Source organism: Myxine glutinosa, chromosome 1, assembly GCF_964187855.1.
Source record: "Myxine glutinosa chromosome 1, kmMyxGlut1.1, whole genome shotgun sequence".
In the NCBI taxonomy this organism is placed as follows: domain Eukaryota; kingdom Metazoa; phylum Chordata; class Myxini; order Myxiniformes; family Myxinidae; genus Myxine; species Myxine glutinosa.
Genome location: NC_136261.1, coordinates 278,989,687 through 279,007,710, shown reverse-complemented (window position 1 = coordinate 279,007,710; position 18,024 = coordinate 278,989,687). Strand labels below are relative to the sequence as shown.

Here is an 18,024-nt window from a genome sequence, read left to right as displayed (position 1 = left end):
CTCGTGGACTAACTATGGGGGGCAACCCTTTAACCTTTAATGATCAATTAGTGCACATCTCAAAACCGTAGCAATATATATATATATATATATATATATATATAATGCAAAAAAGTAATATGTGTGCATACAATGTACAGCATATGATGTCACACAAAACATATCAAAATATTCCAAAGGAAAAACAAAAGTAAAACCAAAGCCAAACATGTGTATAAACCATAATCGTGCATGTGTATGTGGAAATCACGACAAATGCACTTGTGTGTATGGGTGTGCGTGTGCAGATGCATACATGCGTTATCGCCACCGCTCCTCTTTCTCAGGCCCCCCTTCCACCTGGGCCCGCCAAATCTCAGCCCCCCCCCCAATTGGGTCTGCCAAATCTCAGGCCCCCTTCCACTCGGATCCGCCAAATCGCAGGTCCCCCTTCCACTCGGTTCTGCCAAAGCTCAGGCCCCCCTTTCATTTGGGTCTGCCATATCTCAGGCCCCCTTCCACTTTGATCTGCCAAATCTCCGTCCCTCCCTCTGTGCACGTGCATGTCCTCGTAGATGGGTTGGAGTCGGCAAAACCCATCAAGCCACATGTGCCTCCTCCTCCCCTCACCAAATCCGCCCACAAAGCTGTTGTATTCTGCACATTACTGAATCTCACGGAGCTTGGTTCCATGCAGGCAAACGTGGCTTAAAGGGAGTTGTCCCAGGCCCTCCCTCCCAGCATGATGAAGTTGGAGAAACCCAGCAAGCCAGCAGGCCAGGCTGCATCCCAGAAAATCCACATGACCTCGGATGCCATGTGCACGACCCTCTGCCCCCATCAAAGCCTCCGTACATGGCACGAATACTCGATCTCACCTCGCTCTCTCACATCCTCAATGGACAGAGCTCTACAGGAGGAGGTCCGCAAAGCCCTGGCCCACCCATCCGGCAGCACGGGGACCACAAGTTCTACCAAGCTTCAGACGCAGGCCGCCCAAATGCACGTCAAACGTCATGACTCCAACCACCATCTCGTCCCATCAAGGCTGCCGTTCTCAGATCAGTCTTTATTATCTTTGAATATGATTTATTTGACACAGCTCCTGGTCCTCTCCTTCCCAGACGAGAGGGAGGCGGCACGATCGGCAAATCATGCCACCTCCCTCGTCACTGCCATCTTCATCTTCCATGTTAGAAATTACCCTTCCCCTCCCGCTCCCTCCCCCCACTTCTCCCTCTCCAATCCCCCACTCCCCTTCCCCCCTCACCTTTCCTTCCCCCCTCACCTTTCCTTCCCCTCCCCTCTCTCCATTTTGCCATCATGAAGCGAATGCATTAGCCGGCAAGTATGCTTGCAGAGTATGGAGCTGCTAGGTTTCATGGTTTTAGAGTTATGGAAGAGAGACACACACACACACACACACACACACACACACACACACACACACACACACACACACACACACACACACACACACACACACACACACACACACACCGAGACCTGGGAGGACTCCATTCCACCTCACCTTCTGAAACCCGCATTTGGAGATAACAATCAATGATACACACCTTTCCCATATTTTTGGGAACAGGCAGGGTTAACAAGGCCTCTGTTGGAAAATTAATGTCATGGTCACTGCAAGAAAAATGGAAAGCAGCATTTAATCAAAGCAGAAATGAGAGAATGAGGAGGAATAAAACAGGATGTTTGTAAAATACAAGGGAGACAGCAAAGGTGCTTATTCGTACATTGGGATTATGTATAATTGGGAGGTGGTGTTATTGGGCGGATCCTTAAAGGGGCTGATGTTGTACAGGAAAGTTTTGTGTTCAGCTTTAGCTCAGACGTTTTCCATTTCCAAACTATCCTGTCAAAGAGTGACACCTGCACTTTGGGGAATGTGAAGGAAAGTGATAACAGCACTTTGTTTGCTAAATGAATGCTTGAGGACATTTATCTGCATGTTGTTTCTTGAGAACTAGGACATATCACCTTTCTCTGTTAGGCTTCTGGATGTCCTACAGAATGTTGGGGTATCTGCTGTAGTAAAACAGGAGACATTGTTTACATCCTTGAAAAAATTGTTTGGTGAAAGACAGACAGAGAAATAGAAAACTGTAGGCTTGGTGTGCATGCGCCCTACATATGTAGTTTAAAATACAGTTACTTACTCATGCAGGTGTATGAATCAAATTGGTGCACCTTTATATGAACTTTTCTAGAGCATTACTTGGTTCCTCCTCAGGACACAAGGGTAGTAGTCCAGCATGCACACGAGATTTTTTGAATGTTCCTTCTTTTCTATTGTTTGGCATTTTCTACAAGCTATGGAATGTCCTTTCTTTTCAATAGCTTACCACATGGCACATAGGAGTACCTCTGTTCGGGGGGAGCCTGGGGGTGGAGCAAATATATATTTGTGCCGTGGCCAAAATCCCCCATTCTGCAGCAGGGGTCAGTAAACCACTTGCACTGTGGCCCATGTTCAGACGAAAATTATGTAGTCTTCCCCCTCACCCCTCCCCTAAGGGATTTTTTTTTTGCCCATGTCCTGATCCTGGGTAATACCAACACGTATGCAATTTATTTTCGAGATCAGATCCCAGATCACCAATTGGTGGCCATTTCGTAAGTTAAACATGTCCCCAAACATTTATTTAACATACATGGTCCGATTTTGTTCAAACTTGGCACAAGCACAGTACATGATGGCATACACGTTCACCTCACTTTATTTTGCGATCTGATGAAAGATGGCCAACTGGTAGACTGGCAGCCATTTTAGTTGTAAACTAGAGCAATGCGACTGTGTCACCAATATGCCTCTGCGTAGTTGCTGCCCGTGACAAAGGGTAGATGCCCTCATTCACAGTCCTAAAAATAAACAAATTTGGTTTAAATCCCTTCAGCTGTTTTTACGTATCACATTTTTACCACAGGACAGGTTTCGCAACGATCAGTGAAGCGGTTTCGGAGAAGGGATTATTTTTAAATATCGGCTTTCAAGCGAATATGTCTGCCAAACCACGTGACGTACGACATCGAAATTGTGCACTCTGCATATTTATGAGTAGGGGATCACGTTTGTGAAGTTTTGTGTTGATCGGATAAGATTCGTTTCTCTATCCAATATGGCTGCCAAACCACGTGACCTATGTTGTCATCAATTTTATATTTCAATATAAATAGGTCAGAGATCATGTGTATGCAATTTCAGATTTTTAGGCTAAGCCATTCAATTAAAACATTTTTGGCTGGTATACCACTTCACCGATATCATTATCATACTTTTGTTCCCCATTGGGAGTACTTGACAATGTGCCAAGTTTAAAATTTTTCCATTCAGCGGTTTCCAAGAAATATCTTTTTTAATTATTTGTTTAGTCCAAGATGGCTGCCATACCACGTGACTAGAGTCCCTGTATAAAGACACGTGACCTATGACGTCATAATCATCATATAAAAAAAGATTCTGCTTGGGTGTCACTCCTACCCTGAAAGTTTCGTCTCAATCTGACATGTGGTTGCTGAGAAAAACGAGGTTTAGCCCGTACGGATGAACGGAGGACTACAACCAAAAAACATAATGCCTCCGGCCACCTTCGGGGGCAGAGGCATAAAAAAAACCCGGTATTGAACGCGTCCTCAATCACTTTTCGGAAATGCATTTACAGAATTTTTTTCAAATTTAGCACACAGATAGCGATTGATGGCTTACATATGCACATCATATATTTTTGAGTTCAGATCCAAGATGGCCGATTGGTGGCCATTTTGTTCCTTAAACGTGTCCCCAACCATTTCTCAGACAATCATTTCTCTGATTTTGTTCAAACTTGGCACAAAGACAACACATGAGACTATGAGAGTGTACATATGAAGATTTTGTTTTGTAATCCGACCAAAGATGGCCAACTGGCAGCCTTTAACTCCATACAGCAAAATTGCTTAAGCCACGGCAGGGGCTATGACATTTTGTCTTTTTCTCCTTGTTTTATCATGATGTGACAGGAACACAGATAAACGCTGTTTATTTATTACGTCATAAAATATGCCATTGGTGGCTGGACATAGATTCTCCATTATATATAGATTGGATACAGAATGGACTGAAAGCCAAGCAGAATACTATCTCATGAAGATTTCAACTCAAAAGAAATGAGATCTCTAAAACCATATAAAAAATAACCAAAAGCGGTTGGGTTGGCGAGATGTCGTAATAGCTGTACAAGCAAGCACAATCCCCCGGACAAACTTTGGGTACAATAAGAAAATGTTAGACTGTTGTCACTCTATATTTGACCCCAAACAGACCATCGAGGAAAGGAATCCAATGTGAGTGCTAAATGTGAACTTCTGCACTTGTCCAAATATCTGCATGGGGTACTGGGGTAGCCTTTCACCATCGCTCAAGATCATTTACACGTTTCGCCGTTCGTCTCGAGACCTTGTCAGATGGCATCTTGCAGCCAATGGAGGTGGACGGGGAAGGAACACCCACTACGAGAGCTCTCTGAATGGCCGTCTGTTGAATGGTTCTTTTATCTGCTTTCCTTCCCAGCCTCGTGGGCCGTGAACAACTTTTGCAACAATGTGCGAGCAAGGAGAAGTGAAAGTCAGAGAAATCCAGCGGGGAAAGAGCGAGAGGGCGAGGGAGAAGCAACCAACAACTATTTCACTCCAGCACACACACCAAACACGGATAGATGGAAATGATTCCATCTTTAAATAGAATCAGCAAACACCATTTTCAAAGAAAGCCACCAGCCAATAGACTGGTCGACAAACATGTTAAGGAATGAGAGGACAAAGATAAACACATAAAACAAACAAAAGCTGTTCGTTTCCTTTTTTCTCTTGGATATTGCCGCTTTCTTTTGAAAACTTGTACTCAAGGTCACTTCGTTAAATGGAAACAAAAAGGACATAAGCATGGACAGGTTGGCATGGTGGGGAACAGCCAGGCAAGATAAGTGAGTATAAAATATCAAGGGTAAGTACAGATTACCTGAGATTATGATAAGCCACCTTCAAGGACTGGAAGTGTGGAATCGGGCAAACAGAGTGAGACACAACTTCCCTCACCCAGAACTTAATAGGTCACACCACTGTACCCACTCTTTATCAATAAACATTTGAAATTGAATTAACCTGTTTTATGCTTCCATCTGTCTGTGGATCATGATGCTGAAAAATTTAATTACAGCCTCATGCACCATTCATTAATGCCTTGTAATTCATGTAATCGCACACTCATTTCTCCGATTTTGTTCAAACCAAATTATAACGAGTTGGCGAAGGAACCCCTGGCACGAATACTCAACCTCACCTCGCTCTCTCACATCCTCAATGGACAGAGCTCTACAGGAGGAGGTCCGCAAAGCCCTGGCCCACCCATCCGGCAGCACGGGGACAAGTTCCACGAAATTTTGTTCCGACCAAAGACCAAAATTGAAAAGTTTTCAGTTTTCCTTTGAAGTTATGACAAAAATAACCGCACAACAGGCATTTTACGGCCATTTTCCCTGCTAGAGCGGGAGATGACAATCTTCTCCATTTTGCCCTATTTTCTACATCTCCCCTTGTTAACCCCCTTGCCCGCATTCCTTCTTCCACCACCTTTAGCCAAGTCTTTCTCAGTCTTCCCCGTTCTCTACTTCCTTCTACATTCAATACCATCACTCTTCTCAACCAGTCACTTTCATCCTTCCTCAACACATGACCAAACCATCTCAACCTGTTCTTCTTCACAGCATCCATCACAGGCTCTATTCCCATCATCTTTCGCAATTCATCATTTGTCTTCCTCTCTCTCAACGATACTCCACACATCCACCGAACCATTCGCATTTCCATTTCCACCTTTCCAGCCTTCGTTGCTGCTCTACGTTCATTACCCATGTCTCGCTCCCATAAATCATAACACTTCTCACATATGCAGCATACACCTTTCCTTTCAGCTTCAACGACACTCCCCTCCTCGTCAGCACGCCACTCAATTCCCAGAACGTCTTCCATGCACATCTCACTCGAGCAACCATCGTCGAGTCTGATCCACCTTCTCCATTCAGCATGTCACCATCATACCGACGTCACCTAATGTCCATGTCCTCCATATGATGCATGTAAAAACTCCTACACAAGCATTGCATCACTTTTTTAAAAGTCAGACAGATTAAAGTGTGGTAAACCTCAGATCGGATACGATAATTTTTGAGTGATTCTTCACCATTGAGTGATGGGGCCAAAAACGATATATAGTATGATATCTTAAAAAGTTATGGACAAGTTATGACAAAAATACGTGGATGAGTTGGTTACCTGACAAGAACAAGCCGATTACAATTTGGTTCAGGCCCAGATCCAGATTGGGCCTATCAATGGGATACAAAACGTAAACTGTTCGGCCTGGCAGACGTATGCACAGTACCGAGCGCCATTCTAGTTTATACTTTATATTTGTGTTTTCAAACCTGGCCAAGGAAAGAAAGAATAAGAAAAGCGCACAGACAAACGTTTACTTTTTATTAAAATTATTTTTGAGACAAATTAACAACACAGACAAGACTCTCATCTCTTGTTTCCATTTGCAACTGTATTTCCTGCACAGCTTTTGTTCCCATTCGAAGTTCAACATCATATCGTTTTCTCTCGTTTTTCTTAGAAGTCCATGGCACTGTGTGCCAAGTAGTCCTTGCGCCCGATGTTGCTGACTTGCTTGGTCTGCAAGGCCTCCAGTTTAGGACAGTCTGTGATCCGATGTCCAAGGCCTCCACAGAACGTGCAGCCTCTCTCTCCTGTAGACAGAAATAGTATTAGTGGCATTACACACAAGCAATCCGACATTCTTCCTTCATAGCTTTAAATCATAGTTAAGCAGATCGGCCAATGAGAAGAGGCCAAGTGGGATTTGCACACTCCCCCACCCATTACCCACATAACTCCCATCATCCCCCAACCCCACCTTTTTGTGGTCAATGTGCATATTCTTCAAGAGCAACTGAACTGGAAAAGGTTTATGCAGCATATATAGTGTTTGAAAATTAAAATGGATATAAATGTGCTCGGCCTTTAAAATAATTACCAAAAACAATCAAATGTGGTTAAAACACGTTCAAAGTGTTTTGGGAGGCAACTCCCACTTATTCACCCTAATGCATGTCTGCTGCCAACATTTAGTAGCAATGTCAGGATAAGCATGTTCCAGGCCACGTAAATGTGTGATTTTCCGTATTTCACCTTTAACCGCTTAAATCGGAACGGGAACTTAAGTCGAAGAAAATTAAAAAGCAGGTCAGGGTGCATTGGATTAAGTACCGTATTTTTAAGTGTATAATAAGTTGATGTGGAGTACAAGTCAAATTGGCTAATTTTCCCATTTTCCTTTCCTTCATTCATACACAAGTCGATTTGGAGTACAAGACATAGTCAGATCAACTACAGTCGTTGCAAAACTGTCAGCAAGAACAATAGAGATGTTCATTCTTCTCTGACACTCGCAACACATCACTAGCTACGTACTTCCAGGGTCATCTTACTATAATTCACCAAATGTCTGTCCATCTGTCCGTTCCCAGGTACAGCAAAAACGGCTGAACCGATCGCAACGAAATTTTGGGTGGGTAATCCTGGGACCCCCTGGAGTAAAATAGGCTATATTGTTTTTCCAATTTTACCAATTTTAAATTTTTCCAATTTTCCAGTTTTTCCAAACACGATGGAATAATATTTACCCATATGAACAGTGAAGTGGTTTTTATTGAAATTCTACAAATACTGTTTAGATGTTGATGATTTGCGTGTGATATGATTTAACGGATGTTTATATAAATCGTTTAAAACTAGAGCTTCCAGGGAAGCAGAACTCAACTGAATTGACTGGACCACTTTAAAGTAGGTCAGTTGTCTGTACTAGATTTGACTTAAATGAAGTTAAAAAGATTTTTGTCAATTTCTATATATACATTTCACTTCCGTAAATGTTGTGTTCACTTCTTTCTCAGTTTCAGCATCCTAAATTCTTGTGCTTTTCTTAAGAGCTGAAAAAAAAATGCCGGCCTATGGTGGCCATTTTGTGACAGATCGGGTTGACATGCGATAGCAACCTACCTTGTGTGGTAAGAGTCTCACACACCAAGTTTGATCAAAATCCATTAATATTTGTGGACGCTAGAGTGTTAACATCATTTTCATGACCAAAAGCAAAATGGTCGCCTAAGTCCGCCATTTTTCAACGGATCGGGCTGAAATGTAATACCAACCTGGTCCTTGGGGTAAGGATGCTGCATGTCAAGTTTGATCAGAATCGGTTGATATTTGTGGACGCTGGAGTGTTAACGTCGAAAAGTTAACGGACGACAGACGACAGACGACGACGACAGACAGACGCCGGAGGGTTCAGTATGTGATGAACTCAACTGGACGGCAGTCCAGTTGAGTTAATAAAAAAAGCCTTCAATTTCTGATATTTTGCCTTTTCATTTGGGCCTCCCAATTGAAGCCCCGCCCGTAGGGCGGGTACCGTTGCTATTTGAGAATAATGAGCTGTTTTACGCATATTATTTTAATTACTTTATGCGACGACATTTCAGATAAATTAGGAATGTAAATAGTTTTTCAACATGTTTGTTATCATATTGACGTACATTTAAAAGAAGCTCTATATAATCTTTATCAGCACCATCTCAAACCATAGATAAGTCGAATCTGAGTACAAGTCGAGGCCAGGATAAATGGATATCCAGGATCCAGGATAAAAAAGTATCGACTTGTACACCGAAAAATATGGTGCTTCCAATTCTAAACTTGAAGAGGTTTGGTTCAGAAATGAAGGAATAGTTATGCGATGTAATTGTTAGAAGAAAGAAGGAAAGAATAATTGATGATGTGATGATGATGTCCAATCCTGCATCATCAGATGCATATGGCTGCCGAAGCAGTTTCTTCACTATTGGGCACAATCCTGGTCGGGGTATCACACCTACACAGGACACTCGAGTAATCTGGTACTCATTTCGCCCACCTCGGAAGGATGACAGGTTGAGTCAACTCCACCTGGTGTTAATTCAATGACCGACCGGGATTTGAACTCAGGACCCTAGAACCCCAAGCCAGCACCCGAACGGTTAAGCCAACACCAGGCTTCGAGGACAGGATTATAGGAAAGAAAAACAATATAAAAACACAAACACTACAACTGTGTTTCCTGCACACCATGGATAATGAAACCGGGAAATAGCCCCTGGCTGTGACTGTCATATCAGCAAATACATCATAAAATGGAAAGCTATACAACTCTGTGCAGGCCAATTTTGAGGTATAAAATCAGAAATCTGCCAACCAGTGGAAATTTAGCACACCTACCTGTTATATATTTAATAGACAGTTACAGAAGGACGAGACCCATAAGCATTGGAAATGGTGTCCTACCATAATCCAAATAGAAAATATTTTGGAAGTTTAAAGTTGGCTAGTGGTTGTACTTTCATTTGCTTGAATGAAATCATCTTTACTGCACTTTCATCACAAAAGTATGCACCCACGAGCAGATGCGTCCAATGAACAGGTGATTTCCATGTTAGAATGCAAAATGGTGCCTTCAGAGCTTAGGGCAAACACTGCGAGGTTATATCGGCTACCTTATTTCCATCTTAGGATTGCAAGATAGCCTTGAGGTATGCACACTCGCACATGTGCTTTCCAGCTTGGGTTCAAATCAAGGCCCAGCTATAAGCTGTCACCTGGGTGTTTTGCATGCAGGGTGAGGCATCAATGTGTGTGCTGTCCCTCGGATGGACGCTAAACTGGGCGTCCCTTCTGCCGGCATTAGTTATTGGACGTTAAAGGCCCCACTGTGTCCTTTGCGAAGAGTATGCGAGCTACTGCCGGCAATACGAACAAGTTCCAAATTCCTGCCCTAACTGATGGGAAGGCAATGGCAAACCATCCAGCATAACCCTTGCCAAGAGACTGCTTTGGCAGCACCGACACACTGTGAAAAATATGGTGGATATCATCATGTCCATCTTTGATAACATCATTCCACTGCCATCTGAGAAATGCGGCTGCTGCGTCGAATGGCTATTTCATTTGTTTTTATAAAGGCATGTCATGTTTTTCTTTTCTTGGAGAATGTCCCGGGTAACAGTGCACAGAACAATCTACAACATTTCGTTGATTACATTTAATAATTTTAAAAGCATAAAAGTTTCTTCAGTCATCACCAGAAATGCCATACCTCAAAATTTGATAAATTAAGTCATATTTCGTTCCTGTGTGGATGTTAGATATTTTCAACAGCAAACAGACACAATAACCTTGACCTGGCCCAAGCACCCACCTCCAAGCTCCAGCAGAGCAGCATCTCCAGGCTGCAAGATGTGTAGGACGGGTGGCAATTGTTGTCCAGCCTCCTGTAGCAGCGCCTTCAGGTCCATAAGCACCGACTCATCTGTACAGAAATAGATGGAAGGCAAATGTAAACAGGGAAAGTCTGTTTATTTAAATTTAAATGAGCAGAGCTCTGCTCTGCAGCACTCCAACATCCAGCTGGTTCCTATTAAACGCGCGTTTACGAGAAACAGAAATGCAAGCCTCTTTTCCATAGGGATCTGCGCAAAGTATGAAACTTTGTTGCAGCTCTGATCTGACATGCCCCAATGGAGAGGAATGCTTCGGCGGTCACATGATGCGATATAATCATGGACGTCTCCCTTTAATTAGAGATGTAACCATGAATGCTCCCCTTTAATCAGAGATATTAAATTACACAGTGGTTCAGTTATTCAAGCAGCTCGGTTTCTGTGGCTTCACAAAACATTTGCACAATCCTTTTGTTTTTGAGGTTTTCAATTTTAAGGAATGCAATAATCTAAAAAATGACATGGATGTGATATACTGGAATAGATGAGATGTGTTGCACAGCGATCTATGCGAGAGCTTTTTGCAAGGCAATGGCACCCAACTCTAGTCCGACCTTCCCGAGACGAAGGAGCAGTGAGAGGAAGCGTTTATTTGGTGAAGGAAAAGGGAAGAAAAGGCGGAAAAGAAGCGGGCTTGGGTTTGCCAAAGCCTGCCTGACTACTTCAAGAAAACATTGGGAAGAATTCCGAGTAAAAAAAAAAAAAGACCAGATGATGACTATGAAGTTCAAACATTGAGGAAAGTGGATAATGTTTTCCACAGCACTGGTAGGTTAAGGCAAGGTGACCTGTTAAGTAGTTATGCAGTTGAAGACCTGAGTATTTTTCCACTGCCCGATATGGATTTGATTCCAATGGGTGCCCACTCTCGCCAACACACACTTGGGAAGTGAAAGGGTGCCAAACATCTCTCAATTTGAGTCGAGGAAGAGCTTTGTCCCGCAGCGGACTGCTTAGGGTAGAATTACGGTGGAATAGGCCGGTTTAGTTTATGGCATGGATAATAGAATATATGACAAAGCAAAGCATGCAGGTAGTGCCAACGGCTGCCTTGGGAAGGAAGGGTGGTGCCAGAATTTGTGAAATCGAGTCACGAGGAAGTGAAAGACGAGATGAAGCATGGATGAAAGACAACACTTGGTGGAGGGAACATACCACAAGACTTGTTGATGAATGTTGTAGCCACCCCAGTCTTTCCAGAACGTCCAGTTCTCCCGATACGATGTACTGGAGAGGATTAAAAAAGCAAAACATGAATCCAGGAAAGAGAGCCAAATCATAGGTAAAACAATAATAGAGTGAAGGAGGGAAAGACACACACACACATGAAGAGGCACAGCGGTAGAGGTAGAGAGTATGAGGATGAGGGCAAAGGAAAGGAAGAAGGAGATGGGGAGGGAGAGGGCCAAAGGTGAAAAGGCAGCAGGATGGAAGACTAAGGAGAGGAGGTAAAAACCTTAGGAGTACCCACTTTAAATTTAGATCCTACCGTAGTTTTCAATTTCCTCTGGCATATCATAGTTGACGACATGCTGGATGTTTGGAAAATCCAAACCCTTGGAAGCTACATCTGTAGCTACAAGGACATCACGACGCCCACCTCTGAATGCCTCCACTGCACGAACTCTGTCATCTTGATCTGCACCCATATGGTGGGCAAAAAGGAAAACATTCAGGGGCATTCCTTTTTCAACACTTGTACGTCTTCGCATCAATTTGCTAGGCAACAGATACCCAACATACGGCACCTCGACTGCATTTGATATTAGAATAAAATCAATCCAAAACATGAGTTCATTGCCAGATGCTCTGTTCTGCCAAGTGATATCATTTTCCTAGAAAATACAGGTACACTCGTGTGCAAGATGAATTACATATGTGCTTGTAACAGTGACAGCCGTCTTGAATCAGACCTACCCTTGCCACCATGTATAGCAACAGCCTCCACACCCTTGAGCAGCAGGTATTCGTGAATGGCATCAACATCGGCTTTCTTCTCTGCAAACACCAGCACCTGATTGCAAAAACAAAAACAAAATTACGAGTTCGTCCAGCAAAATTCTCATCACCACAAAGCAAATTGACATAAATAATTGGATATAAAACGTGGGGGAAAAAAATTCTAATGACAATCCCCTTGAATACAATGCAGGGAACTAGACATACTGTTGACACTTACAGTCAAAATATGGAAAATGTGAGCCATGATGCTGTGGTGCAACCCAAGGAAAATTAAAATATATGCAAACAAAGTGCTTTATTTGTGTTATTGTACCGGCGGAGCGGTTTTTTGTAAGCACTCCAGTAGGTAAACCATCTTGGCTTCTTCCTTCACATACTCGACTTCCTGAGGGTGGAAGACCAGATAAAGAGGCAGATCCACAAAGCAAAAAGAGGCAGACTTAAGATTTTCATACACTGTGAGAATAGTTTAAGAGGTTAAATCAGTATTTTTTGTGCTTGTATGTATTTATAGTTGAACCCATTGAACACCCACCTGTATAACGTCCAAATTGGCAGCACCAGCACGACCCACGTTGATGGTGACTGGCAAGACGAGTGCTGAGCGAGCAAAGTTCTGGATCTTTTTAGGCATTGTTGCAGAAAAGAGCAAAGTCTGTCGCTGGCCCTATTGAGGCAGAAAGGGGTGTTGAAGGCAGTAGATAAACAAGTCTTCATTTTTTTTACTGTACTTCCTGTATTACTATACAGACGTATATGACTGCAAGTGCGTCTTAGAAAACCCACTAATCTTAAAAAAATTCAGCTCATAAAATCCAGATTTCACAGTCCTTACTCTGAAGAAAGAGAAGATTGTTCTTATGTCTTCCTCAAAGCCCATGTCCACCATACGATCAGCCTCATCAAGTGCGAGGTACCGACAGACATCCAGTGCAAGAAGTTTTTTCTGCAGAAGATCCATGAGTCTTCCTGGGGTTGCCACAGCCATATGCACACCCCTGTGAAGGTGAGATCGAGGGAAAGATGCAAGGACAAAGGGAAAAAAAAACACCAAAAAAATATAAAAACAACAGACCAAGTTGAAAAATATTGAAAAAGGAATGAAATAAAAATATGGAAGGATGGCCTTATGGTATAGCAGATAACTCAAAGGCAACAACAACACAACAACAACATGCATTTTAAGGCCATTTTCCCTGCTAGAGCAGGGGTTAGCCTTGCGGTCCCCATGACAATCTTCTCCATTTTGCCCTATTTTCTGCATCTCTCCTTGTTAACCCCCTTGCCCGCATTTCTTCTTCCACCATATTTAGCCAAGTCTTTCTCGGTCTTCCCCGTCCTCCACTTCCTTCTATATTCATTTCCATCACTCTTCTCAACCAGTCACTTTCATCCTTCCTCAACACATGACCAAACCATCTCAACCTGTTCCTCTTCACAGCATCAATCACAGGCTCTATTCCCATCATCTTTCGCAATTCATCATTTGTCTTCCTCTCTCTCAACGATACTCTGCACATCCACCGAACCATTCGCATTTCCAGACTAACTCAGAGGCAGCATAGCCATTTAGTTACATACTCTACTACCTAACACTAGAGGGCGTACTCTGCCGATATTGTGTCTGAATTAGAAGGACCGGCCACCATTTTAGTTCCTGGGCAAAAAAGCAAGGGTAAGCAATGTAGCACATGTTGACTGAGTGCAGTTTTCATCCAAGCATATAATTTGGTTGCAAGCAAGCATATATCTAATTATATTATTCCCATGATGCCCCTTAGATTAAACCAGGTACAAGATTCCTGAGAGATGTGCTTGTTTTGCACTGTGCTTATGATGCACTGATCGGAGGAAGAAAAACACTTGTATTTCCTTTCACGAGTGAGTAACTTACACATCGTTCTGGGGGGAGGTGGGGTGATTACATTGATGGGGGGTAGATAAGAGAATACCGTAGGAGAGATAGAACTGTATAGGATATATCATGGACCATGTAACGTGTAGGAGCATTTCGATGTAATAAGCAGGCAGAATGAAGCTTAAGGTTGTTTAAATGTGCATTATACGAGGCATGATGTCGTGCTAATTTAGTAATAGGGTTTAAGGATAGTTTCCCCTGTGCGTGCCTTCCCTCTGTAATTTTCCCAAACGTTTTTGCTGACACACCCTTAAATTACAACAACCACCACGAAAAGACAGGCAGAAGTCGGCCGAACTGGACCCACCCCCAATGGACCTAATAAGGCAAAAGCCCCGCCCAGAAAAGGCGGAGAATCAGTGGACGGAGAGGAAGGCCAGCAGGCCATGCCCTGAAGGACGCGATTGGCTCTCAGGAATGAGGAAGAAGATTGAGCTTCTGGGTTTTTGCTCGAACAAGAAGCTGGGCATCTTTGGGCGCTTTTGGAGGAACTAGAGCGGTTGGTGCGACGGACAGAAAAGGAGCTTCGACTGCTGGGCTCTTGGTGGGCTGGAGGCCACGGTTTTTTCCTAGAAGGTGGAGAGAAAAAGAAGGCCATCTTCGCTACTCATCCCATGACTCTGGGCGCCTTCGACGCCTGGGCTTTTCGTCGGCCATCGCCATCTTCTGCGCTCCGGCGCGGGAGGCCTTGGACTTGGCCATCGCCACCACTCTCTCTCAAAAGAGCCATTTGGGCCACAGCTGAGTGCCGGCCTGCTAAAAGGGACATTTTATTTTACCTTTCCCTGTGTGTGTGGTTGAGTCAGTGAGTGGAGGCATCTCAAAATAGAATTTCCTTCACCTCAACCTTTATTTCCGTCTGTGCTTTATTTTTATTCAATCATAATAGTGTTGCATTTTATTGTCGTGTTTACTTGTTGTAGTTTCGGAATAAACCCGTGTGCTTCGTTCAGTTAAACATCTCACATCTCTTCCATCCCGAATGCCCCCAAAATAACCACCATCATTGGGAAGTCGCCTCGGGAGTTAAGGCTGGTTCGGATATCCGCCCCCGGGTGATCTTGACTGACGTGATGTACTTCCTGTATTACTATAACACCCCTTGACTGTTTTTTCACATTTTTTAACACCCCTCAGCTAACAACACCCCTTGACTGTTTCACATTTTGTTGTGTTACAGCCTGAATTGAAAATGGATTCAATTGAGATTTTTGTCACTGATCTACACATAATATCCCATAATATCAATGTGGATACTTTTTTTCATAGAAATTTTTACAACTTCATTATAAATGAAAAACTTAAATATCTTGAGTCAATAAGTATTCAACCCCTTTGCTATGACACTCCAAATTGAGCACAGGTGCTTCCAATTTCCTCTGGTCATCCTTGAAATGTCTCTACAACTTGATTGGAGTCGACCTGTAGCCAAATCAAGCCAAGTTACCAAGAGCAAAGTTAGCTCCATCATTTGGAAAAGGAAAGAATATGCAACTACCCAGACTCTTCCAAGAGCTGGCCATCTGACCAAACTGAGCATCCAGGCAAGAAGAACCTTGGTCAGGGAGGTGACCAAAAAAACAATGACCACTCTGACAGGACTACAGGGTTTCTTGGCTGAGATGGGAAAACCTGCCGGAAGGATAACAGTCTCTGCAGCATTTCACAAATCTAGTCTATATGGGAGAGTGGCCAGACAGAAGCCACTCCTGAGAAAGAGGCACATGACAGTGTGCTTGGAGTTTCAAAAAGGCATGTGAAAGACTGAGAGCATAAGGCAAAATATTTTGTGGTCTGATGAGACTAAAATTGAACTCTGGCCTGAATGCAAAGTGCTACGTGTGGTGGAAACCAACTACAGCTCATCACCCATCCAACACCATCACTACCGTGAAGCATGGTGGTGGGCAGCATCATGCTATGGGGATGATTTTCATCGGCAGGGAGTAGTGGACTTGTAAGGATAGAGGAAACAATAAATGGAGCCAAATACAGGCAAATGCTTGAGGAGAACCTGTTTCAGAATGCAAAAGATCTTAGACGGCGGTGAAGATTTACGTTCCAACAGGACAATGACCCCAAGCATATAGCCAAAGTAACACTGGCATCAGAAGAGGCTTCAGAATAAGAAGAAAGCCCTTGAGTGACCCAGCCAAAGCTGAGACTTGAATCCCATTGGGAATCTGTGGAAAGACTAGAAGATTGCTGTTCACCAACGCTCCCCATCCAATTTGACAGAGCTTGAGAAAATCTGCAAGGAATAATGGGAGAAACTCCCCAAATCCAGATGTGCAAAGCTGATACAGACATACCCAAGAAGCCTCGAAACTGCAATCGCTGCCAAAGGCGTTTCTAGGAAGTATTGGGACTCAGGGGGTTGAATACTTCTGTAAATTAGATATTTATGTACCGTATTTTCCGGTGTATCAACCGCGGTTTTTTACCGACGGGAAAACCCTAAAAAAGGGGGTGTGGTTGATACACAGTAACAGAAAAATTTGTGCATTGAAAAACTGTCATATCAATGGGACGTAATCTTTATATTACTTTGGGGTTGCGGGGATACAATGATGAATGATCGTCAATTACGTTACTAAGGTAGGTTCAACGCCGATTACTGCTGCCAGTCAAAATACAAGAAAGTTTGAAGTTTGTAATATTTGATTTTTCTATGCGTGTTTGTGAAAATGTGTACTTTCACTAGTCCTCTTTGAATGACAGGTCACAAAGTGAATAGAGTGTGCTAAATAAAGACAGGATTAAGTCACAAAACAAAAGCGTCAACATGGTAAACAGGATGTTTTGCATGGGACATTATGACGTACCTATTGTCTAACCAACGCCGCGGTAAGGCCACATAAAAATAAAAAGTTGTTGAGCGTCCTTTTTTCTCAAAAGTTCGGGGGGGGGAGGTTTATTTTTATTTTATATATTTTTTTCCTACTTTCCATTGAGTTTTGTTGACATGGAAAAATATGAAATAAAGACTCCTTTCTCCTCAAAATGATTTTATTTCTTCATTCATCGGGTTCCATCCTGTGATCCGTGGCCGTGTCTGCAGCCAACACAAATTTGAGAAATGAGCCAAGAGTCTTTGTCACATCAGAAACTTTGCAAGCTGGTGAAACTTTCGTCATGTCAGTTTCACTGGGGCCGGCGAATACTTTGACAAAAGTACCGCGTGTATCGTCAGGCAATGGCTCCCTATCCCCATCATACTTGCCGTCTCAGAACTCTGCATAGAAGTCCGAGATTGTAACATCCAACTCGATATTGCACGCAAACCAGTCCTTCACCGTCTTGGAAGAGCCCTCACGGGCTATTGATGCGATCACAATAGGCATTTCAAGCCGATTCTATCACGAATCAATACAGATTTCAGCGGGAAAAATCTCACACAATAGCCGCCATGAATGGCCAACGTAAAATGGGTGAAGTTGCCCGAGGCACTTGCGACGCTCTGCGCAGCACGCACTGCGCATGTGGTGCAGAACGGCGCCAAATTTGAATGTGAAAAGATCGTTTTTTATGATTTTTTTTTCAAAATAAAAAATAAAAAAAGTTTCGGGTCGGGTGTGTTTCGTAGGGTCGGGCGGGGACGATCAACAACTCTTTTTTTAAATCTGGCCTAACCTATTGAAGTCGGCTTTGATGCCACCGCATGGGCTGGGCGAATGTATAAAACGGAGAGGTCAACGGGGAGTTCCACCATTCGTTCTATCCTGTTCGAGCTATCAA

The 18,024-nt window shown here is 43.2% G+C and overlaps 1 protein-coding gene across 2 annotated transcripts in view; it reads right to left on the bottom strand.

Moving 5' to 3' along the window:
• Positions 1-6,489: 6,489 nt before the first annotated feature.
• DDX41 (DEAD-box helicase 41) overlaps positions 6,490-18,024 on the bottom strand; it is a 36,172-nt gene continuing 24,637 nt past the window's right edge. For both annotated transcript variants that reach the window (XM_068099605.2, XM_078766410.1), the window contains exons 10-17: positions 13,204-13,366; positions 12,904-13,035; positions 12,682-12,753; positions 12,324-12,420; positions 11,896-12,045; positions 11,562-11,633; positions 10,325-10,435; positions 6,490-6,782 (exon numbers count right to left, since the gene is read on the bottom strand). In XM_068099605.2, the coding sequence (XP_067955706.2) occupies positions 6,646-6,782; positions 10,325-10,435; positions 11,562-11,633; positions 11,896-12,045; positions 12,324-12,420; positions 12,682-12,753; positions 12,904-13,035; positions 13,204-13,366 (934 nt within the window). In that variant the 3' untranslated portion in view covers positions 6,490-6,645. The remainder of the gene's footprint in view (positions 6,783-10,324; positions 10,436-11,561; positions 11,634-11,895; positions 12,046-12,323; positions 12,421-12,681; positions 12,754-12,903; positions 13,036-13,203; positions 13,367-18,024) is intronic.